This window comes from Mirounga angustirostris, unplaced genomic scaffold, assembly GCF_029215605.1.
Source record: "Mirounga angustirostris isolate CCGP_5_RB_7025 unplaced genomic scaffold, mMirAng1.0.hap1 SCAF_5, whole genome shotgun sequence".
Lineage (NCBI taxonomy): Eukaryota > Metazoa > Chordata > Mammalia > Carnivora > Phocidae > Mirounga > Mirounga angustirostris.
Window position 1 is genome coordinate 55140217 of NW_026991713.1, and position 24644 is coordinate 55164860.

General features: G+C 36.4%; 1 protein-coding gene across 8 annotated transcripts in view; it reads right to left on the reverse strand.

Moving 5' to 3' along the window:
* SLC16A7 (solute carrier family 16 member 7) overlaps nt 1-24644 on the reverse strand; it is a 174482-nt gene that overhangs the window by 45539 nt on the left and 104299 nt on the right. For 7 of the 8 annotated variants that reach the window (XM_045873071.3, XM_054506956.2, XM_054506955.2 and 4 more), the window contains 2 exons: nt 23875-24003; nt 21541-21784 (listed from right to left, as the gene is read on the reverse strand). The exons of the other annotated variant lie outside the window; for it this stretch is intronic. In XM_045873071.3, the coding sequence (XP_045729027.1) occupies nt 21541-21754 (214 nt within the window). In that variant the 5' untranslated portion in view covers nt 21755-21784; nt 23875-24003. The remainder of the gene's footprint in view (nt 1-21540; nt 21785-23874; nt 24004-24644) is intronic. 8 annotated transcript variants of the gene reach the window in all.

Here is a 24644-nt window from a genome sequence, read left to right on the forward strand (position 1 = left end):
AGGAGCCCGACGCGGGACTCAATCCCAGGACCCTGGGATCATGATCTGAGCTGAAGGCAGACACTTAACCGGCTGAGGCACCCAGGTGCCCCAATTATCGATAATTTTAAAGAAATCTCTTCCGAGGCCTACTTTTAATTTTTCCACAGAAGCAAACAACTGGATAGCACTATCTAGGTGTCAGCTACATTGTCAGCAAGCTTCATTGTGCTGTTTGAAAGCTGTGTTTAGTTTGTCCTGAACTGTCATTCTGTCTTCAGATGCCTACTTTTAACAGGCCAAGTTTAAGTGACAACAACTTGGTCTAGGCAAAAAAAAAAAAAAAAAAAGATGAAACTAATCTGTTTACAAGGTAGGAATCTATCCACTTGTTGCAAGATTATTTCAAAAAGCCACAAAAGCTGGGGCGCCTGGGTGGCTCAGTCGTTGAGCGTCTGCCTTCGGCTCAGGTCATGATCCCACGGTCCTGGGATCGAGCCCCGCATCGGGCTCCCTGCTTGGCGGGAAGCCTGCTTCTCCCTCTCCCACTCCCCCTGCTTGTGTTCTCTCTCTCATTGTCTCTCTCTCTGTCAAATAAATAAATAAAATCTTTAAAAAAAAAAAAAAAGCCACAAAAGCACATTTTAGCAAAACCTATCTTTGTTGCTAAAGTTGAACTTCTTATGGAGAATAGTGAATCATAAAAGCTTTGGATTTCACAAATAAAGAATTAAGACTATAACATTTATAATCAAAGAGAGGAATGAAAAAGTTGAACGAATAATGATATAGGAATTAGAAAGTGACATTTAATAAAGAGAGAAATAAAAGACACACAGAAAGACAGAGGACACCATTCTTCTACACAAATAACTTTTTTGTTTTCATAGAACACTTAAATGAAGTAAAAAATAAGGAGATGATGAGAAAAGGAAAGAAAATACTCATCTGACCAGCATGACCAGCCTGGTAATCAACATGGTGACATAATACCAACAGATTCCCTTACCTCCTATGGATTCTATGAAATTGTGTAGATTTTAACAGTAAGCTCGATATGAAGAAGATATGACTTTAAGAGGAAATGTGAATAATTATGAATTTAATTATCCAAACTATGCACAGACACAATTAGTGAGACTGTGTTGGATATCCAGTGACAATATATATGGGGCATGACTTTCACTCAATTTAATGGTACTACTAATAATCTGAAGTATTTTTGTAATTTTTAATTTATAAAAAATGAATTATAAAAGTTTAGACAAATTGGAAAAACAATCTCGGACAAATATCTACATAGAGCACCTATCTATTTGATATCCCTTATTTCAGAAGCTGGTAAACTTCCAGAATTTCTAGGGTTCTATTTTCCTGTATAATAGAAAAAGAGAAGTATACCACAATATATAGAAGTGTGTGTCCCTTCCGGGGGACACATGGCTGCATATCGTACCATAGGTTTCACAGCGTGACATTCATTATCTAGAACATTGTTTGATGACAGGGTTTTAAGTCTCATAAACGCAAACACTAGTTTTGTCAGTAATGTGAGAGCATAGCCAGCTTCTCAAGGGCAAACTCAGATTGACCGTTTGCCATCCTAGTTCCAGCCACTGTCATTTACTAACAGACTGTTACATGCTGCCTCAAGAGCTGCTCAGAGCCATGAGGCTCATACCCAGTTGTGTAGCTAAGAGGAGAATTTGCAGTTAGTGCCACTGCATCACTAAAGGAAACGTCTGAGAAGAGAACCAGAACCAAGTGAGTGCCCATGCTCTTCCAGCTGGCCTGTTCCCATTATGCTTTTCTACCTTTCTCCTGTGCACCATGGAGGTGCTTTGTTTGTCTGTTTGTGTTTCATTGTTTTAACTTTTTTGAGTGTCGTAGCTTTTCCATCACAAAACTACTTCCTTTGATACCCTTTCAGTTGGGAACTCTTTTATCCCCCCACCCAGGTACTTCAGGGCCAGAGGGCGGCATAAGGGTTCCCCCTGTTCTCTATCAAATTCTAAACTCCCTCTCCATCTTTACCCTTTCTTTTATAAATCTTTGTGCTTCTTGTAAGCTATTTCCATCAAGTTACAGCATTCCCTCCAACCTCCTTCTTGCATTATTGATTGGAACCTGGGTCCCTTACCCAATCACACTTTCAAGGCTGGCACATGGCTAGGGGTCTATCTCTACCTCGCTGCCAATCTTTCTTTCTTTTTTTTTTTTTTTAAGATTTTATTTATTTATTTGACAGAGAGAGACATAGCGAGAGAGGGAACACAAGCAGGGGGAGGGGGAGAGGGAGAAGCAGGCTTCCCTGCGGTGCAGGGAGCCCGATGCGGGGCTCGATCCCAGGACCCTGGGATCACAACCTGAGCCGAAGGCAGACGCTTAACCACTGAGCCACCCAGGCACCCCGCCAATCATCTTTCTTAAGGGACATCAATATACATGTGACTTCTCATTTTGGGGGGCTTCCCCCCACCCGATCTTTTACCTTTGATTCTCTTTTTGTCACATTCTATCTCAATGATACACCAAAATAGTCATAAGTTGGAATCTGTCATCAACCAATGTGGTTATTACTCTCCCCCCACAATTCAAATGCAAACATCCCCCTCACCAACTTGGGCCCTTCATTTCACTTGCTCTATGATTTCTAATAATCTAGCTTTCCCATTGTCTGAGATTTCACACACAACTCTCTTGGTCCTCAAAGTACCAAATCTCCCTTAACTCAGACCCACCTCCCTATAGTCAGCAGGTGGTGAGACCAGAGAAGTCATCGCCAGGGACAAACTCATCTGAGTGGGACTACAACCCTGCTCTACCTAAATGTACACACTTATCCCTTCCAAATACAACATTTATAATCCATTCCATATTTTCCATGATCTTGCTAAAACAGTTGTAATATTCTGTATCAGTTAGCTAAGGTTCCTGGACAGTGTTTGGATTGATACTGACAAGTTTGGCCTCATGACCCTCCTTTTGAACAACATTCTTATTTAGCTAAGTCATTGGATTTGGTATGGTTACTACTGCAGCTTAGAGTTTCTTTCTTAATATTTAAGGTGACTTTGTATATCTTTATTCTGATACACTTATGCATTGGCCATAAAGTATAAATCAATGGACAATCTTATTTCCAAATAGTGTATCACATAAAATTCCTAACTTTTTTCCAGAGATGTAAGTAATGATTACTGGATGTTTGGAGGACTTGAATTGAGGGTGCTAAGGACAGGAGCTGAGGCACAGCACAATCTGTACATCACAGCCAGCAGCCCTAACTGCCCAAAGATGGAGGATCCAAAACTAGCAGTCAGGTTTCCTGGTGCCTGGTTCTGTATCCTGTTAATTTTCTTTTTTTAATTTTATTTATTTATTTATTTATTTTATTATGTTATGTTAATCACCATACATTACATCATTAGTTTCTATTTTCAATGCTATTTACTAACTTGCTCACTGTTAACAGTCATTAAAATCTAGTGGATCAGAAATTGGTTAATAAGATCTCAGACTATATAATTTGATACCCAAGGTCCGTTAAGAATAGTGACAAGGTTGTAGGAAACAAACAAACTGCCTGTCAAAGTTCCTGAAATCTGTTATCTTCCCTTCCTTGTTTCCCTCCCTACCTTTTCATTCCTTTTTTCTCTTTTCAAATGGGATGTCTAGGGACACCTGGGTGGGCTCAGTCGTTAAGCGTCTGCTTTTGGCTGAGGTCATGATCCCAGGGTCCTGGGATCGAGCCCCACATTGGGCTCCCTGCTCAGCGGGAAGCCTGCTTCTCTCTCTCCCTCTCCCACTCCCCCAGCTTGTGTTCCCTCTCTCGCTGTGTCTGCCTCTGTCAAAGAAATAAATAAAATCTTAAAAAAAAAAAAATGGGATGTCTACTTAAAAGCCATATACTTAAACGTCAACCAGTCTATACTTAAAAACTTTAACTATTCTGTTTTCAAAACAGTTTAAAATATTGATGAAAAAATACACACGTTGGCTAACTGAAAATAGCCATTCTTCATATTCCAAAGACCTTTCTCAAAGGAGTTGCAAGTCACGTTAGTTTTCCATATGAATGTCACTGGTATTCAGGGCTTTCTGGTAATCCTTAGGTCCGAAGCAGCTCAACTTAGCCGCAGGTACTGACTCCTCACTATTAAGTGAGATAACTTTAAACACAGTCGGGGTGGGGAGGGAGGGAATGAGTTAGAGGCTAAAAAATGCTTCTGAGCTCTACCCACTAATTGTTTGGATCCCTTCCTCATATCCCCAACTTGATTGGGATGGTTTAGTCCACATTCCTTCTGTCTGCTGAGACCACACAAACAGCAATGTGGCAATTCAAATCACCTCTCTAAATAGAAAGATGTTATGTTTTGAATGGTGCCAAGTAAACTGTCAACACTCAACAAATAAATTACAATAATAAGAACATGTAGGAGGCAGTTCAGGGAGAAACACGTGAAATGTCTAAAAGGCTTAGGGACTGATTTATCAGGGATGATTAAGAGAACAGAAAATAAGTAGCTTGGTCAAATAATACTAAGGAGGACGATGAAATAACTGGTCATATTTTTTGAAAGGTTTAAATGGGTTGAAAAGTAAAAGCATTTATTCTTCACCAAGTAGGATAATAATAATACTCATGATACAGCTTATGTTTCTTGAGTATAATTTTCAAAATACATCTCACATATCTCAGAGTGTAATTAAGCGGTACAGAAATTTTAAGTCCATAAAACATTTTTTTTGTGTGGTGAAAAAATTTGAGGGAAGTTATTTCTAGTGGAAGAATGTTATGTACTATTTTTAATAGGAAGGCTAGAGAATGACCTAACAAGGAGAAAGAATCCTGAAAAATGACTTCTGGACGTCAGACACCAATGCCCACATCCTCCCACTGCTATTCACTATACGGCTTTCAAAAAACTCAGAACTTTCTTGGTCTGTTTTTATCTGTAAAGTAAAGCAGCAGTAAAGTGGAGGAAACTTTCTTCCACTTTGTAAAGGTCTATGAATGCATATAATTATGAAGCGAAGTGTGAAATGTTTCTTTAAATAATATTTAAATAATATTAAATTATATGGAGTTGGAAGTGGATTCTAGCTGTTTAATAATAAACTATTCCAATAACATAAGCTAAGAACCCACCAGCAACAGTCTATTTAGTTATGAATATGAGCAAATTATTAATTCCTGGATCCCTGTGATTCAACGTGGATGAGTTCTTGAGGGAAAGGATTCGTGCGACAGTATTTCTGGAGATGTACTATTATTCTTTGGCACTGGAATATCAATAGCTATCATTTTTTTGGGGAATTGATTACATGGTGGGAAGTATACAACACTTTGTGTGATTTATCTAATTAACTGGTATTTTCATAACTAAAAGTTTTCTATTATCATCTTCATTTCACAGGTAAAAGACTTATATGGGACTCTCTGTTGTCACTATATTCTTAAATGTAGAAATGCCATGTATATCTCAAGTTTTAGAAATTATTCCTAAAATACAATAGCACCTCCATTCTTTAACTATACTTTTAATGAAAATATTATGACATCATTAACTAGTTAACAATGCTCTGTGTAATTAAATTAGAATCACATTTATGTCTTAAATTCTAGCCCTATTCTGTTTTGTAACTTGGCAAACACCTCAGATAGAAGCATCCAACCAGTTCCAGCAAGTCTACCATAAGTTCTATCTTATAAAACACAACATGTATTTACTTGGTAAATAATGTATCAGATTAGCAAGTTCAATTATGATTCTTTTTTTATTGTCTATAAGTGGTATAAAAGCCTGAAGACTAACCTCAAGAAAAACTTGAGATGTGGTTTTTAAAGGATATTGTTAATATTGTTTTTATTTAACAACTTCATTTTTTTTTTCCTTATGGATATACACACCTGAAAACTGATACCGAACTACGACAGTAAGCTCTGCTTTCAGGAGAGATACCTGATATGTTCCTTGGCTGGTGTGAAAGGTGAAACAGCAACTTGCTTTACCAAATTAACAGTACTCTTTATTCCACTGTCACCTAATCCTCAGCACTAGAATAAGAGAAGCACACAAAAGCTGTATTGCACTGAGGATCTATGAGATGCTGCTCTGCACCTGACAGTCTCTCAGACTTTTCTGCTTTGAAGTTGTCTTAGGGTGTATATGACAACTTATGGAGCTGATGAGGTATCTGATATTAAAATCATATACAGATATACATATACATATGTTATGTGTAATAACATTTTTTAATCTCTACAATTAAATTTTTCATTGTCAAAAACAAATGAACAAAAGAAAAAACAAAACAAAAAAAAAGAGACAAACCAAAAAGCAGACTCTTAACTATAGAGAACAAACTGCTGGTTACCAGAGGGGAGGTGGTGAGGGGGTGGGTGAAATCGGTGATTGGGATCAAGAGCACATGTATCACGATGAGTACTGAGTAATGTATAGAATTGTTGAATCACTAATTGTACACCTGAAACCAATATAACACTATGCTAAATATTTTGGAATTAAAATTTAAAACATCAGAAAAAATGAAACTATTGAAAAAGATTCTGCATAGCAGACAGAACTTGACCATAATCTTTGAAAGTAAAATAAAACATAAGTTTATCTAAAAAAAAAAATTTACTTTTCCGTCTTTATAAACTGCATGCCTGTTTAGGAATGAAAGAAGAAGAATTTGTAAAATATTCACTAACTGTTAGCAAGAAAATATTTACGTACTTGGAAAGACCAATGGAAATAAAAAAGCAATGGAAACGGGAACAACAGTTAAAAACAAATAATTATTGTTTCAGAGCTTTGTAACAAAAAGTAGTTGAGGATTTCCAAATTTATGACCATATTCTCTGCGTATTTCCACTGTGACCTCATAATAGCACACAAAGTCCTATTATGCCATGCCTTGCACTCAGATATCCCATGTTTCCACATTTTATATTATAGGAAGGAACTATTTCAAAGATGATCTCTGTGGTCCTTCTACTAAAATGCTGACTTTTTCTAAACAGTTCAAATCCTCTCTACCCTCCAGGAGGCCGTATCATTCTCATTTCTATTCTTTTGACCATGAAGGCTATTTTTTTAAATTTCTTTTCTCCCATAGCATTTCATATCTCTGTCTTTAAAATTATCACATAGATTTAAAATTTTTTACTTCTTTTTCTTCCCAAGTGGATAAAACTCCTTGTAAGGACCATATCTTTTTTGTCTTTGGACATCAATATCTACCATTGAGCTCAATATATGTTTATTAAATAAAAGAAAAAAAATCTCAATGAACGAATTTAGATTCTGAAAAAGTGACCTCTGAAAAAAATCATACCATTATAGACCCAGTTTTTCATGGCTTTTCTTTATGATTGTTACAATAATTCTGATAATGATCCATTTGTTCTTTCCTTTTAAATATTAAGCACCTATTATGTGCCAAGGCTTATCTACCCGCAGGGAACCCAAAAGTGAGCAAAACGGGAAAAAAAGTCCTTGCTCTCATGAGATTTACAGTACAGTTAGGGGCTGAAAGTTTACCTTCTGAACCTGCACTTCCCAATATGGTAGCCATTAGCCAACTGAAGCTCTTAAAATTTAAATAAAAGGAAATTTTTAAAAAAAATTTAGTTCCTTCCTCAAACTAACTTGGAAGGATTCTGCAACTCATGCATTCTCACATCAGATAGCTTTTCTCAGTCTATTGCATGGAAACTGACAAGAAGGGAGGGGAAAGAAACCTAGAAGACAGAACATAAATCTGGTCTAGAGATTAAATCATCTACTTTAGACAATATCTAGAAGAAAGATAGGCAAAATGTGGTCAAAGTCATAGAAAAATAGATCTTTTTTCCCCTTATTTTTGTAATTTTTTGTAGATTGACATCTAAGGCAAAGATGGCATTATCATATGAGACTCTCTTTTCTTCTTAATCCATTTTTCCTAGTTTCCACACCAGAGATGCTGTCCAGGTATTTGGATAATTCTGATTCTTCAAAACAGCTTAAATAAGCTCAATGCTAGAACATTACCTTAACACACGTAGGTTTAGATGATAAGATATGTTTGCCCAGATAACCACACTGTTCTCCCTTATTGTGTATAATTAGGTGAGATGAAACTCATCAACAGAGAGTTTGGAAATATACTCATGAAAAGCAGCATGGATTTTTTATTTATAAGGAACTGAAGCTGAGAAGTATTAAGTAATTGGCCAGAGCTACTCAGCTAGTAAGTTGCAGCACTGGAATCTGAACAGAGTCAAATTCAAGTCCATGCCCTAGAGCACTACTTCACTATGTTACACTACCTCTTTAAAAAAAGGCATAAAAAGACTTCTTTTGTTTAGGAATTTAGTAAAGAAAAAAATCAGTTATTCATCTTTGAAAGTTTTTGGTATGTTTTGGAACAAGAATGGATCTAGACTCTTCACTTAAAAATCAATGATTATGCACTACAAAAGAATAAGTGAAACAGACTACCAGTGGATAAAGAGTTTTTTCTCCTAGAAAAAAACATGAACAGGGTGCCTGGGTGGCTCAGTCAATTGAATTTCCAACTCTTGATTTCGGCTCAGGTCATGATCTCAGGGTCGTGAGACTGAGTCCCGCATGGGGCTCCACGGTGGGTGTGGAGTCTGTTTAAGATTCTCTTGCTCCCCACCCCGCCCCTGCATTCTCTCTCTCTCTCTTAAAGAAAAAACATGAAGAGTTACAGTTGGAAGGTCATGAATAACTACCATTGCAGGCAAAACTAATATCCAAATTTAGATAATTTAATTTAGGCCTATTATATTCATTCAATGGTAAAGAAATATTTATGACCTAGCTAAATTAACAACAAAAAAGTATTGTGGGAAACCAAACAGAAATTCAGATCCTTTCTGCTGCTGCTGCTGACCCCTAAGGAAGAACGAATGAATGCCGAAGATAGAGAAAACAGAAAGCATTTCTGTTTTCTTTTCTTTTTTTTTTTTTAAAGATTTTATTTATTTATTTGACAGAGAGAGACACAGTGAGAGAGGGAACACAAGCAGGGGGAGCGGGAGAGGGAGAAGCAGGCTTCCCGCGGAGCAGGGAGCCCGATGCGGGGCTCGATCCCAGGACTCTGAGATCATGACCTGAGCCGAAGGCAGACGCTTAACGACTGAGCCACCCAGGCGCCCCAGCATTTCTGTTTTCAATTTTGATTCTCCACAAGTAGAGAGGAAAAAATACCTATATCTAATAGTTACTCAACATTAACTGATGTTTCATTCATTAAACCTAAGAGAATAAAATTAGTCAAAAAGACAAAACAAGAGGTCACAAATATGAACTTAAAATATGAAGTGAATAAAACTGTCTTCCTTTTTTCTCCCACAGACTTATTTTGGAATATCGGTAACATGTGGGTGGGTGGGTGGGTGGGGGCTGTTTTGTCAGGAACTGTAGTTTCGCAAGCACTTACAAATTGCCTCAAGCTTTTTAAACTAATACAGAAGCCAATTTTAAGGAGCAGAGGTTATGCTGCCATTGGAAAGTTTTATCCAATAGCTTCTAAAACACATCATGCTTGATTTAAGGAACACCTCCAAGTAATATTATTGCCACAATATAAAGGTACTTAATATCCTTTCTTGTGTGAAGGAGTGTTCATGAGAAAGGCTTATCATTCATTTTATCAGAGTTAATTCCTTAAGCTTGTTTTACTTTATCTGAAAAGGAAAAAGTAACTCTACATAAATATTTTACATATATCTGAAACTGTGAAATACTTGTCTAACCCAAGCAGCGTTTGGAAGGTTAATGACAGCCTGTATGTGTTCAAGAGCACTCTAAGTAAGGTTATTAAAATTCAACCTTTTGCATATTTCTGATAGAGGAAAAAAAAAGTTTGTCCCAGACAACAAGGTCATAGAATACAGAGAAGCTTTGAAAAGTTTCTCAATCTCTAGATTAATATCCACTCTTTGGAAGATGATAGAAATCTGTACTATTGAGACAGACCATGCTTTCAATGTTTCTGTAGCCCTGTTCTTGCCCAAAAGTCAAATAGCCAGCCAACCGTCTGTTCTTCATGCCACATGGATTTCACAACTTTCATTTCCACAGCACATACCATGTCATCTGCCCAGTAGTATCATGACAGTTTACACCAGTTGAGAGAAAATCTCCAACATTTTTAACTTACTCTCTGAATTCTTCTCCTAATTAATAGGATGTTAATTAATATTAAAATGATACTTTAAGTGCCTTGGGTATCTAGAGGATTCTTATACTTCCTATATCAGTGTAAGTCACGGTTATGAACATTGGATTACCTGGTGGAAGTTTGGAAAATCTGAAAGAAACTCCAAATCACTAACACATGCATTTCTCCCTTTATTCCCCTTTGTTCATTATCAAGATTTCATTCATATTCTTGTTTACAGATTCTTTTTTTAGTTATTTTCTGAAGAGAATGGATGAATCGGAAGTAGATCAGAGTTCTATTTCCTGGGCTTATTTCTTTTCAGCCTTCCAGGAGTGTACACTCATTCCTGGGGGTGCTGAGAAAATATATAGGTTGCTTCCATTTGGTCCTATGGATGAATCTCTAATCCAATCACTGACTGCATGAGTTGGTGAGGCTAAACAAGAACAATGTGAACCAAGAAAATCCTACAATCGTCAAATATACACAGAGTTTGCAAAACACACGCTTATCAGAATCATTCAAGGCTATGGAGCACCACCTTAGCATCAGTCTTCAAAAATCTACCAAAGCTTCCATAGCAGTTCTCCAAAGCTTTAGACTTAATGCCCTTCTAGTGATTATGATGATTCTAGGCGTAATTATTATTTCTTTAATAGCTTGAGAAAGCTGTATTCCTTTAGGAGAACTTTGGTAAAATCTAGAGTTATAATCAATGTATATCTACATAAATGCTAATGTAAATAAAACAACTGTAATAAAAACACTGGGTAACTACAAATCATTTTACACAGCATGGGAAACAGCAATTCTATCAGAAAAAGTCTACAGGTAGGGTGGATCCTCCTTATTTTCAGATTTCATATTTAGGTGAACTTGCCTACTCACTAAAATTTATTTGTAACTGCCAAATCAATACTTGCAGTGCTTTCACAGTCATTCACAGAGATGTGCAAAGTGGGGAAAAACTGGAACCTCCCGACATGCAAGTTCCCAAGGTCAAGCAAGGTGACACTGCCATATTTCAGTTCTCATACTATAAGCAAGTGTTCTTTTCCTTATTTAGTGCCACGTTTTCCACATTTGTGTACTTTTTTGATGATTTTGCTGTTTAAAAATGGTCTTAACAGCCACGTGCCTTAAGTACGGGCTAGTGTTCCTCAGCACAAGAAGGCTGTGTTGTGCCTTATAGAGAAAATACATATGTTACATAAGCTTCATTCAGGCATGTGTTACAGTGCTGTTGCTGTGAATTCAATGTTAATGAATCAACTATTAGATAAGATGTCTTTGAGCAGAAACACACATAAAACAAGGTTATATATTGATCAGTTGATGAAAATATGAGCAGGGGCTCAGAGGAACCTAACCTTGTATTTTCCCTAGGAGCAAGAGTTCAATATTCACCGATTCAGTGTCCACAGCAATTTCATAAAACATAACTAATGTGAATAATGAGAACCAACCGCATTTTAACACATTCAGAATTATGATCCTAAAATAGAACAAAAACAGGGAGAGTGCCCAAAGTTGTGATATTGGTATCCAAATGGCCATCTTCTGATTCTCTTCTTTTGTGTCTGCAAGGACACAAAATATGTTACCCAGGATAATTTCAGTGGATTGTAGGCCATGAACTACACTTCTCTCCATCTTTTTATCATATGTCAATCACCTTCACTTCCTTTGGGCTACTAGAGCTCTCTATGACCTTTCCCCCTTTGGGGCTTTCACTCATACCATTTGCTCTGCTTCAAATACTTTCCTTCCTTTTATTAATGCTGCATCTTCATCCTTCAAGTTCAGAAAGAAACATTTCCTGATCATGCACTTATGAGATCTGTTTCTTTTCTATATAGTTTCATGGCAACTACTGTGCTTCCTCACTTATATATTTGAAAACTACAATTAAATAAATAAAATTTATTGTCCTGTAAGCCCAGCCTGTGTCTGATGGCTCTGTGTGGCTTTCCTGAGCCAAGCCAGTACTTTGCACAGTTTATGCCCAGTGTGTATCTGTAGAATAAATAAATGAATGAATGAAATTATATAGGGTTTTCTCCCCAGTTATGACACTGGATTACCCACATATCCCCACCTCTGATGATCACAAACAAATACTTGTGAACTAACTGGGCTGAACCAGAGTCTCTGCCACAGCCAGGGGCCCCATCTTAACGTCAGATCTATGAACCCCATATGTGCATATCTATTTCCAACCAGCCGAGCAAATACTTACACAAGAACAGCCATCTAGATTACTCATTTAAAAACCTCTATGGAATAGTGCAATTACTCTGCCAAAGTCACTACTGCCATGAGAAGAAAGAAAGAAAGAAGGAAAAAGAAAGAAAGAAAGAAGAAAGAAAGAAAGAGAAAGAAAAAGAGAAGTAATCAAAGGATATTCAAATTTTCTGCCATAATCCATCAAACTTAAGTCACTCACAGCATATGAAAAAGTGAAATTTAATTACTATTTTTATAAGGTCATTTTAAAATAGTTAATTGAAAAAAAAAGCTGTTGCATATTCTCAATCCTAATGCAAATGCTGTTTGAGAGGACATAGAATGGTTCCCTGTTTTGAAATAAATATTCACAGAAATAGTCTTCAAATTAATCAGTATAGTTCAGGAAAGTAATTCATGCTACACCTTAGTAGGACCTTTCAGGAACTTCACCTCACATGTATCTATTATATACCTATACTACTTAAAGAACACATTCATGGGTGCCTGGGTGGTTCAGTCGTTAAGCAACTGCCTTCGGCTCAGGTCATGGTCCCAGGGTCCTGGGATCGAGCCCAGCATCGGGTTCCCTGCTCGGCAGGGAGCCTGCTTCTCCCTCTCTCACTCCTCCCTGCTTGTGTTCCCTCTCTCACTGTGTCTCAATCTGTCAAATAAATAAATAAAATCTTAAAAAAAAAAAAAAAGAACACATTCAGTGAGGACTGACAGTAACTCACAGAATATTAAGGAAGATTAAGAAAAGTCTGAAGCTGCCTATGTTAGTCAGCTTGTGCTACCATAACAAAATATAATAGACTGGGCATCTTAAATAACAAAAATTTATTCTCACAGTTCTGGAGGCTGGAAGTCCAAGGGCCATGGTGCCAGCCAATTTGATTCCTGGTGAGATTGGCCCCCTTCTTGCTGTGTATTCCTACTGCCTTTGCTTCAGGTATATGAAAATGAAGAGAGAGATATCTCCCTTCCTCTTCTAAAGCTACCAATCCTATTGGAGTAGGACCTCATCCTATGACCTCATTTAACCTTAATTCTTCCTAAAAGCTCCATACCCAAATACAGCATATGAATTTGAGATTTGGTAGGCACATCCTACTGACTTCCAACAGTGACGCCACTTTTATGCTGCTTCTGGATCATGGATTATCTGTAACCACCTCACCTGTATGTATTCCTTGAAGCATCTGTTCCTTCATGTCAGTAGTTTCTGAATCAAACCTGGCCTTCCTACACTAGGTTGATGGGGCCTGGGTGCCCTAGATGCAAGGAATTCCGAGAAAGTGATTTTCTGGCTTTTTACCCGGGTAGGCAAGACATCATGAAGCTGAGAATCCCCTAACATAGGAAGGATTTCAAAGGTACATGATAGCCCAAAAGAATGACAAATGTCCACTCCACTACCTGAATAGCAGGAGGCATAGGGAAATGCTACAGCAAATATGAGGAAACACCATGGAATTTCTTTTAGAACTGAGTAGTGACCTATTTATTTCTCACATTACCCTCTGTTTAAAAATCTTCCCGGCACAGGTTGTTCTAATCAGACTTACTATCTTCCTTGTACCTACTCTGTGGTTTCATCCTATAATGGCTAATATCAAGACCAATAACAACAACAATGGGCAAAACTCCCATGAATCAAACACAAAAAATCCCTAGGCATGCAACTCCATACTTAATACACATTGTAATCATTTGTTCATAACAATGACTCTGAGCAGTAGATATTGTATATACATACACATATATTTTTTCTATGATTTTACAGATGGGGAAACTGAAGATCCAAGGTCAAATGGGTGGCCCAAGCCACAAAGTTGCCAAGCCCACATTTTATATCTGTTATTTTGGAGCTCAATATTTTAATGACAATGCTCTTCTGCCTCTCACTGGACTATTAAACAATTAATAAACCCTCCTGAGATCCCAGGATTTTCCATAGTTAAGCTCCACTCAAGGGGCCAACTCTTGTAAGTGCAATTGAGTCCTCTAGAAAGTACTAAGTATCACATTTCATTACACGATCGAGTTTCTAAATATAGAATATGCATTTTGACATATATGTAACTAGCTACTTAGCTATAAAGAAACTATCTAAATCTGAAGTTACCCCTGAGTGATTAGTAAAAAAGCAATACGTGACTTTATTCTCGGGAAATCATATATTCGTCTACTTCAAAAATAGTAAAGTAGCGAGCACTGCTTGTTTCGTCTCTTCACAAACCTTCCCTCTTCTGGGAAGAATGTCATCCTTCTATTAACTGCTCCTTTCCTGTCCCAAGTATATAGTTCTACTCAGGCTGCCAATGTTAGCCCCTCATTCATCCATCACCTCCAGGGGCTGATGCAAAGTGGGCCAGATCCTAGCCATCTTCCTTAGCATTTGTCAGATTATAACTTAGGGAAGAGGGGCAGTCTCATGTCAAATTTGAGACTGAGATGCTGGTAATCATCTTTCATCTGTCAGGGGATGTATACCAAAATAAATAAACAAAGCTCCCTCACTGTAAGAAGCAGAGGAGAGAGGAGAAAGAGCAGCCTGACAGTGGAGCTGGTTGACCTGGAAGACTCTGGAACCTCTGTGCCGCTTTTGATTTGTACGCAGGAACATTTCCCTTTAGACTCAGGTTTCTATCATTTGCAACCAAAACACATTTGCATAGAATATGTAATAATGCAATAACATATTTTAGAGGAACTTAAGTCCAAAATCAGGACAGATATTCTTACCAGGCCATAAATTAATAAGTAGGCTCTTTGTATACATTGGTAAGTGAAACGTTCACTGTCTAAAGAACACAGATCAAACAGGATTTAAATAAAGTTTCTTATATTTTTTTCTGCTGAAAATAAAATTTAGCAATAATCCCAAATTATTTGAATTATCAAGGACAGTATCTCCTGAATAGTCAGGACTAAGCACAGTCAAGATCTGTCCTTGATCCAGGCCTCCCTCCATTCCTGTCTTGGAAGGGACACAGAGACATTTAATCACAGAAAGCTCCACAGGCATGATTTCATCCCTATTTCTATGCCTTGAAGTGCAAGTGCCTGCCTCTCACTTTTATACCCACGAAAACTGGCAATGCTGATTTCCACATCCAGCTCCTTTTTCATTTGAGACACTGAAGCCTTCCTCTTCTCTACCAGAGCTCTAAACCATGTACAAACCTCCTCATGTTCTCATGACATGAGCTAAGTGACTGAAGACATCCCCTCATCTGTTCTGGTCCATGCTTACAATCTACATAATTTATATTGTAATCAAACAGCAATCTAAGCCTTCGTGTCTGTATTGATCAGGATAATATAGGTTTTTCTGTTAAAACAAACTACAGAAGCTTAATAAAAATTTCTTCTTTAATTCTTCAAACTCTACAGTGGGTCAAGGATCGTCCCTTTGCAGCCAGGTCATATGAAACAAGACTTCTGCCAGGAGAAGAGGACAAAGGAAGATGCACCCCAGCTGGAACTGTTTTGTCCAGGGGTCCAGGGATGACATATATCCTTCTACTCTTATTTCATTGGTCAGAACTAATCACTTGGTCTCCATCTGAGTGTAGGGAAGTTGGAAAATATATAGGAGCACATGAATATACAGTGAGCAAAATGATTTCTGCCACACTATACCATATTTCCTAGGAAAACATTAGCACTATCTATGTTCATGGATTTAAAAAAGTCTATCACAGTGTAGGTATAAAAGATGCACAGCCTGCTTGCTTGCACAGGACTATCCAAGTGTACTTTTGGGACTTTATAAAGCTTGGGTGAAAGCCCTAGGTAGATCTCAATCACAGGAATGAAATGAACATTTTTTTTTTTTTTTTGGCTGCGGCTAAGAGACAGCACCATATGAATTATTTTAGTAGGCTCCTTTGTTCAGCAATGTATTTAGAGCACAAAGCAAAATAATGTAGTGAGCTTAGACTTAGAAAAGAATAGAAAAATACATGTTCTATATTATGACCACCAACCTCCCATGCCTAAAACATTTTGCTTCTTGGCCTCCAGTAAAAAAGAAGGCTGAAGGGTCTGATGCTTGGCCCCCTGCGTAAAGTATTCCATCATCAAACCATCACCCTTACCTTAGTACATTTGGCAGTCACCGCTCACATAAAACATAAGAATATGTTACCATGGAGACAAAGCCAACTCTCTCCTCCAGAACGGCTGATTCTTCCAAGTCATAACAGATATCACCAGAAAAATAACATGAGGTACTCACAGAGATTGGCAGCCCCAAATCTGTATTCCGTAATCGTGTAGCTAAGCAGGTTCACATTATCTTTCGATAGAGTAACAAAGACAAACATTGTACTAAAAGATAATCCTATGTAATCACTGTTTATAAAATAAATCCCTATATCCATCTAAACAATGTGGAAAGTTTAATGTGTAATGTTTTCTGCCTCTACTTAGTGCTTTATTAATGGAGTGACCACTGTGTTTGACCTATTTGCTGAAATTTGCTAGAACTCCAGGAGACCATATGGATGACCAGATGGGTTGCTGTAATTTAATGTCATTATTCTAAGGATGAAGTAAGGGATAAACATAATTTGCATTCTTTTCCATCCTTCCTGCATACCTTTTATTAGTTCCATTTTTAATTCAGACATCAGAAGGGAAGATAATACCTTGCTACCAAGGCTCAGATGCCACCTAATTACTACAAGAGACTCCAGTCCTGACATCACAGGCCAGGCCTCAGAACACACTCCATCTTACCCAGTGACCCCACCGTGGTGATTAATAGGTTGAATGCTAAGCCCTAATGAGGGTGTCAGATCTTAGATGTTCTCTAGGCTAACGTAATTAGCATTAGGTGGAACAGAGTATTTCAGTTACTCGGTAGAGAGCCTCATTAAACTTCATACTAAACTATATGCCTTTTCACCTTATGGTCTTTGAATTTATTTTATAATCATCAACCTAAAAGGCCTCTATAAATAGAGATCTTTTAAATATTAAAGGATAATTTAAATATTTTTAAATCAATTATTGATCTTCTTCTACAACAGTGAATCCCTTTGTTGTACATGAAGTGTTTTTCAGGGATGCTTGCCGAAATGCAAGTTTCTGGATTCCACCAACAGAAATTCTGCTAAAAGGGGGTTTGGGAGAAGACCTGCAACTATGCATTTTTAACAAGACACACATGATTCAGAAGCAGAAAGTCTGTGGACTGCATTTGAAAAAACACTACCACTTTGGTAATAGGACTAACATCTGTGTCTTAGATTAATTGAGACTATCAGATTTTTTTTTGTTCTAAATAGCTATTATGTTTCTGAAAAAAATTATCTGCATCCACATAAGGGGGACTGTTTTCATATTGGGATTACAATTTTAAATGTGCCAATTATTTCTTACTAAAAGATTAAAACCAATTATCAAGAGAAGATTATCAAGATAAGACACCATGTAAAATGTAGTGAGTTCTCCATTAACCAGTGGATATGGCAGGTAATAACATTTCTTTCCTGCGGGCCATGGGCCTAGGACTGCTTTTCCACTTTCAAGGGAAAGACCACAGTGTAGCAAAATTTCTACAATTACTGACTTTTCTCCATGGCCAGAGATGATAAACAAAATGTCTCAGTTCTGATGACTAATGACGCTAAGCAATATTCCAGCAACTTAGTGGATCTCACCTAGATATTACCATCATCAATTACTACATAAGTATCTTTATGTGTCTAGCATTTGTTTTCTTGAGACAAGCAGAAAATCCTCAATGATCTTTAATTTAGACAGATTTTTTCATCTATTACCCTAAACACTTTTTTTTTTAAGGTTTTGTTTATTTGTCAGAGAGAGAGCACAACAGGGGGAGCAGCAGAGGTAGAGGGAGAAGCAGACTCCCTACTGAGCAAGGAGCCCAATGTGGGACTCGATCCCAGGACACTGGGATCATGACCTGAGCTGAAGGCAGACGCTTAACTGACTGAGCCACCCAGGCATCCCTATTACCTAAACATTTTAAGGTATTTTTTTTCTGAATTGATAACTACTTATTTAACCACTATTTTTTTTTTTAAGTGGGCTCCATGCCCAGCATGGAGCCCAACACAGGGCTTGAACTACGACCCTGGGATCAAGACCTGAGCTGAGATCAAGAGTCAGATGCCTAATGAACTGAGTCACCCAGGTGCCCCCAAGCTACCATTTTTTTGATGAGCTTCAAAAGAGTTCTATTTTGTGCTTATTTACTTATTGATTTATTTGAGACAAAGAGAGAGAGTGAGAGAGAACAGAGGGAATAGGCAGAGGGAGAGAGACAAGCAGACTCCGAGCTGAGCCTAGAGTCCAAAGCAAGGCTCCATCTTATGACCCTGACATCATAACCTGAGCTGAAATCAAGAGTCAGACACTTAACCAACTGAGCCACCCAGGCGCCCCTCTTTTGTGTTTTTTTAACATGTATAATATGTATTAAAAATAGGAAAATAACACGAATAAATTGAAAAATTTATTTAATAATAAATACATATTATAGGGATTTACATATTATTTATTTAATGGTTTGAGAAAAGAAATTATGTAATTCTTCATTCTAAACTTTTCTGTAGATCCAGCCAGGGAGTGGAAGGCTATCATATGACCATGACAAGTCTATAAGTATATCCTACTTTCATTGGATGAAGAATGATTGCTGGGGTATCAAGCTCTCTCTGAGACTTACTGGATGCTATCCTACTCTATTTCTTTCTCTAGGAATCCTGCATTTTCCAGCAATCCTGGCTCCTGTCTTTAGGTAGAGCAGCATAAGAATTCTGACCAGTAGAATATGTGCAGAAATGTTGTTTACCCCTTCCAGGCCTGGCCCTTAAAATATCCCACATGATCTTCCATGCTGTTTGCGTTCATTCTGTCTGGCCAAGTGGAGCAGATTTTGGAAACACCACAAAGTCTCATGCGATGGCAGAGCCACCAGATGAAACATTGCTTGAGCAATAAGTAAACTTATACTCCTTTGAGGCACTGGGACTTTGAAGTTATTTGCTTTAAACTACTAAGTTCAATTAAGACTTGACTTAACAAAAAAGTTATACAAATTTTTGTCTTGCTTATGAGTTAGTCAACTACCTGTTCAACATAAAATTATGACTATATAGTTCAAATTCAGTAGACTTCTATGAATTCACTAGAGGAATCTGTTTCAGTTGTATTTAAAAGGCGGGGGGGGACTATGTATCTTAACATCAGCATATTTTGGAGCTCAGGACAAGATGACTTGTGTGTTGTTTTCGTAAAACATTATTAAATAACACCTAACCCCTGCAATAGAGGAACAAAACCAGGTACACGGTATTTATTGTTCCTATAGTCATCAGAAATAACACAGAATCCTTAAAGCAACTGTCCAAAGGAGATACTCAGAAAGTGCGTTAGAAACAGAATTTTTCATTGATACACTCAAATAGCATTTTAAAGGTACCTTCCAGTAGTGGAACAGAAATGCATCCATTTAATCTAACTAAAAAGCGTCAAGGGAGACATACTGGATTAATGTAAATCACTGACATATAGAAAGCAGAAAACACATAACAATATGCACATGTGTGTGCACACACACATACAGAGGATCATTGGAGGATCACATTTTTACCTTGGTACTACCATAAAGAAACAATATCCTGTAGATTAAATATTATGTTTTTGTCACTGACAAATGACCTTGGTAGGGGTAGAACCTGAATCAGGTCTGTAGAAGGCCTGGCCTAGATCTGGCTCTCTCACTTTCTAGAAGTAAAGAGGAAGATATGAGAAAGGCAGAAGAGCACAGTGACTCAGTATCTGGAGTCTCGATTTCTATCTGCCACTAATAAGCTGTTGTTCTTGGGAAACTATTCCATGTCTCTATTTCTTCATTTATAGAATGGAGAGAAAATAATACTTATCTCACGCATTGTTAAGAGGACTAAATCATATGACACATAGCAAGCATTTAGAGAGGACTTAGCTGAAAGTAAATACTAATAAATATTGGATATTATTGCTAATGGTATACCCCTATCACTATGAGCAATATTATCCTCAACTGTAAGGTAAGAAATTGTGGTAGATGATTTGTATAATTTCTTTCAGTTCTTGTATTCTGAGTCTACACCTGTCTCTTAAAGTCAAATATCCAGTTGAAAAATGAAAACTCGAAAACCTAAATATTTTACATAATGACTTTAAAAAATGTAGAGGCCATCTGGTCTGCTGTTGAGATTGACTTAAAGAAAATAAGTGACATAATAATGCATTAATAATTACATTTTTTAAGCATTCAGAAGTGATATGGTTCTTTGATTTGTTCTCCCTCATGAACCTTACCCTCAACTGAATATGGAATGTAACAGGATAATTGTCAGGCAACCGTTTACATTTAAATATGTCGTATTTAGGGGTGCCTGGGTGGCTCAGTCGGTTAAGCATCCAACTCCTGACTTCAGCTCAGGTTATGATCTCATGGTAGTGGGACAGAGCCCCGCATCAGGTCTGCACTCAGTGGGGAGTAGGTTGGAGATTCTCTCTCCCTTTCTGTCTCCCTCTACCCCTTGCCCTGTTCTCTCGCTCTCTCCCAAAATAAATAAATAAATCTTTTTTAAAAACGTTATACTTAATGAGTACTACAGAGGTAAGGAATTATTTTGATCACATGAACTTGAATGGATCCAGACTGTACATGATAACACTCCATTTTTGCAGCTGAAGGTGAAGTACTTAGTAGGTTTACAGACTGTCAGCAACTGGAGTTTCTTTCTCATTAGGATGAAAGCATTTCTACCAACTGTAACAATGGCAGGAAATGATACACTATAGTATAGACTTTATTCCAGATTAAATGGAAAGGTGCCTCCCTCGGAAATTCCATAATTTAGTAAACCTTACTTTGTTCAAAGAAATCCTCATTCAAATACTCTAGTCATACTAAAGAATGAAGTGAGTATCTCAAGATGCAGAATGAATAAAATTATTAAAAATTCATTTGGAATTATATTTTTGGTTGGTTTTAAGTGCCTACAATACAAAAACAGAGCTTTAATATACCAAGACATTAAATGTAAAACACTGTGGCATGGAAGCATTGTTTTCTTAATCTGGAATTCCATTTATTCCCAGAAACCTTACCTCCTGCATACATAACAGCCAGCATAATGGATGATATCCACGCTATTTCACTGTAGGTAGTTTTGAATATTTGCTGAATTTCTTTGAAGAACACGGTGACAGCTTTGGGGAATGCATATGAAAATCCAATGGAGATAAAAGATGCTCCAACCACTACCCAGCCCCAGCCTCCATCGGGAGGTGGGTATAGGGGGGGGCCTACTGGTGGTGGCATTTCTGTTCCTCTATTCGAGATTCAAGTAATCTATTAAAAAAAATGAAATAATAGTTTAAACCTTATTTCCATTTTCAGATATTACTCTTGATAGTCACCAAAATAATACTTTATGGTTATAAGTATATAATTTCTCATGAATACTTTTTAATACTCTTATACTCAGAAAATTAACCAAAAAAATGGAATGGGGTATGTAACTTTGCTTTGGGCTAAAAAATGAAGCATTTAATTTGTTTATGGAAATAAAAACTACTCAAAATAAAGAATTCAGATCTGTACTGAAGTACCAACCCAAAAATAAAAGCTATCTCTATCTGAATTCCAAGCATAATAAAAATGGAGCTGTCATCACTTAAAAACAGAATACTTTCTTAATCCAAATATTTAAGATTTTCTTTACAAATAAAAAGGACCATGGATTAAATCTGATAGATTTTAAAGAATTAAATAGTAGATTTTTTTTAAATTATTAGAAATATTAGATTATTAGAAATATTTCAGAATTTTTCTACTTTTAATAATTGAGAATACTTAAAAATATTTCAGCATGGACCTATTTTCTAGACCCGTAGCATTAGAAGTTATACGGTTTTAATGAATTAATTTTACTGCACTTCTCAAAATGGTGCTACCTATTATTTAATGAATGATATATTTTATGCATTTTTTTCATAGCAATAAAATTCTTCCAAACAAATAGATGGTATGTTATAGTTTGTTAAAAGAAAGGACTTTCTCTTTGGATATGCCTAGGAACATTTAGCTGCTAGCTTTATGGTATAAGAGCACTCACTCTCCTGTAGAAGAAATGATCACATATAGCTTCACACAACTGAAATTAAATTAAAAACATCTTGGTTCCCTAAAATCAATGTTTCTTTGTGGAGTAATGCTGTTCGCTTAGCTTTTAGCTGTAACTGCCAGCATTTTTCAATATCTTCTTGCTACTCTCATTTTATTTGTGAATATGTTTCAATTGAAATGTAGAAGAAAAAGAAACAATTTTCTATTGGTAAAATAATGTGGGAAATAAGTTAATAAAAACTAATTTTGCCGCATGTTTTCAGAAAACCCACCAAAAAACTAAACAGATATCTATGAAAACAAAGACAGGTTTAATTTTTGTTTACTGTCAAATTATATCAAGGGTATTTTCAGTGATCTTCTATATGCACTTTTTAGATTATGAATGAAAATATTCTCTACATTAAACTTCTCTAATTTGTCCATAGTTATACTAAAGGACTTGGCTTTCAGAAATTCATAGAGGAAAAATGATAAAAATGAAATTTAAAATAGGTAGAGAAGTTCTCTGCAATTTTCCTGTTTGCATAAAAGAACCTAACTGTCTTTCATTATTAATTCATGAGTTTAAACTATTGAGGCTTTTATCACATCCGCTATTATAAACACTTAGAAATACAACTGGATGATTTGCTTCTCAGCCACTTCAAAAAATTTTTTCTAAATAATCTTAAATCTATTAAATATCATATCAATATGAATATTGAAATTTACTAATATTCAAATCATGTTATGAATATGAATACTGAAATTTACTAATGAGCTAGGTTGATGTTGCGATTTCTATTGTATAGACAGGAATCTATGCTCATAGAAAACTGAAGGCCTTAAAAAAGATTATGTGATTGAGCTATTTTTTTTCTCCTTAATCCTCCTTTTTTATATTGTTATTTTTTTCACCAGTTTATTTCTGTATGTAATCTTTTGTATCTGTTTCCAGCATATTGACTTGATTTATAAATGCATACTCCAGGTTGAGAGTCACTATTCATGCCTCTTCACTTCCTTATCTCCTAGCTGTTTAGTTTTTTCCACATAAATTGATATCTTATGATCTCTTAACTGAATTATTACAGAGTGGACCCTAACCAATTAACCCTTGAAAAATTCCATTTCCAAGATTACCACCTGTTCATTATTAAACAACTCTTGGGTTGATCAACAGTCAAGATCCAATTCATACACACTCACTGGTCTCATGTTATCTTCCTATGCACAACTCTGTAATATTTTCCACAACTTATACCTGTTGTGTCTTTCCTTTTATTTATGGAAATAATCAAGAAAAGCAGGAACTAAAAGTGTAATTTTACCTGTTGATAGATGTCAACTTGAACAGGTATTTTTGGATTATCTGTGGAATTTTACGTCTAGTCACTCTTCCTTGAAGTGATGTGTGAAGTTAGTGCAAAAGGAGAGAGGTAGAGCAGACTCTGGATTATCTAAAGAAATGAAAAAAACAAAGGTTGCATGTATAATTGAGTTCCATAGGCCCCATTAGAGCTTTAATTTATCCCAGGATATTGTGACTGTGTTTTAATAATTAGCAAAATTTCTTTGTCAATCCATTGATAGAATTGTTAATGTATGAACAAAATGATCAAACATATATGCATTAGAAAAAAATTGTAAGTATAAAATTAAGAAATAGGATTTTTTAAAAAATAAATAACATTAGATTGCATATCTACCATTATGAGAAGAAAATTTATTGGCATTCATTAGCTGTCCCTCAAATAATTTCCTATACTCATTTAAATAATTTACTCTCAAATTCAGTTAAAGAAACTATCCATTGACAATGGAAACAGAAAGTTTAAAAGATAATTATTAGAATATTATCAAACAAATTGAGGGTTTCAGAGGGGAGGGGAGTGGGAGTCGGGTAACAGGGTGACAGGTATTAAGGAGGGCATGGTTTGTAATGAGCACTGGGTGTTATACGCAACTAATGAATCATTGAACACTACATCAAAAACTAATGATGTAATGTATGGTGGCTAACTTATTAAAAAAAAGAAATATTATCAGTAATATATATGTCTCACAATGAGATAGACTGGTCATGAAAAGGACTAAAAGC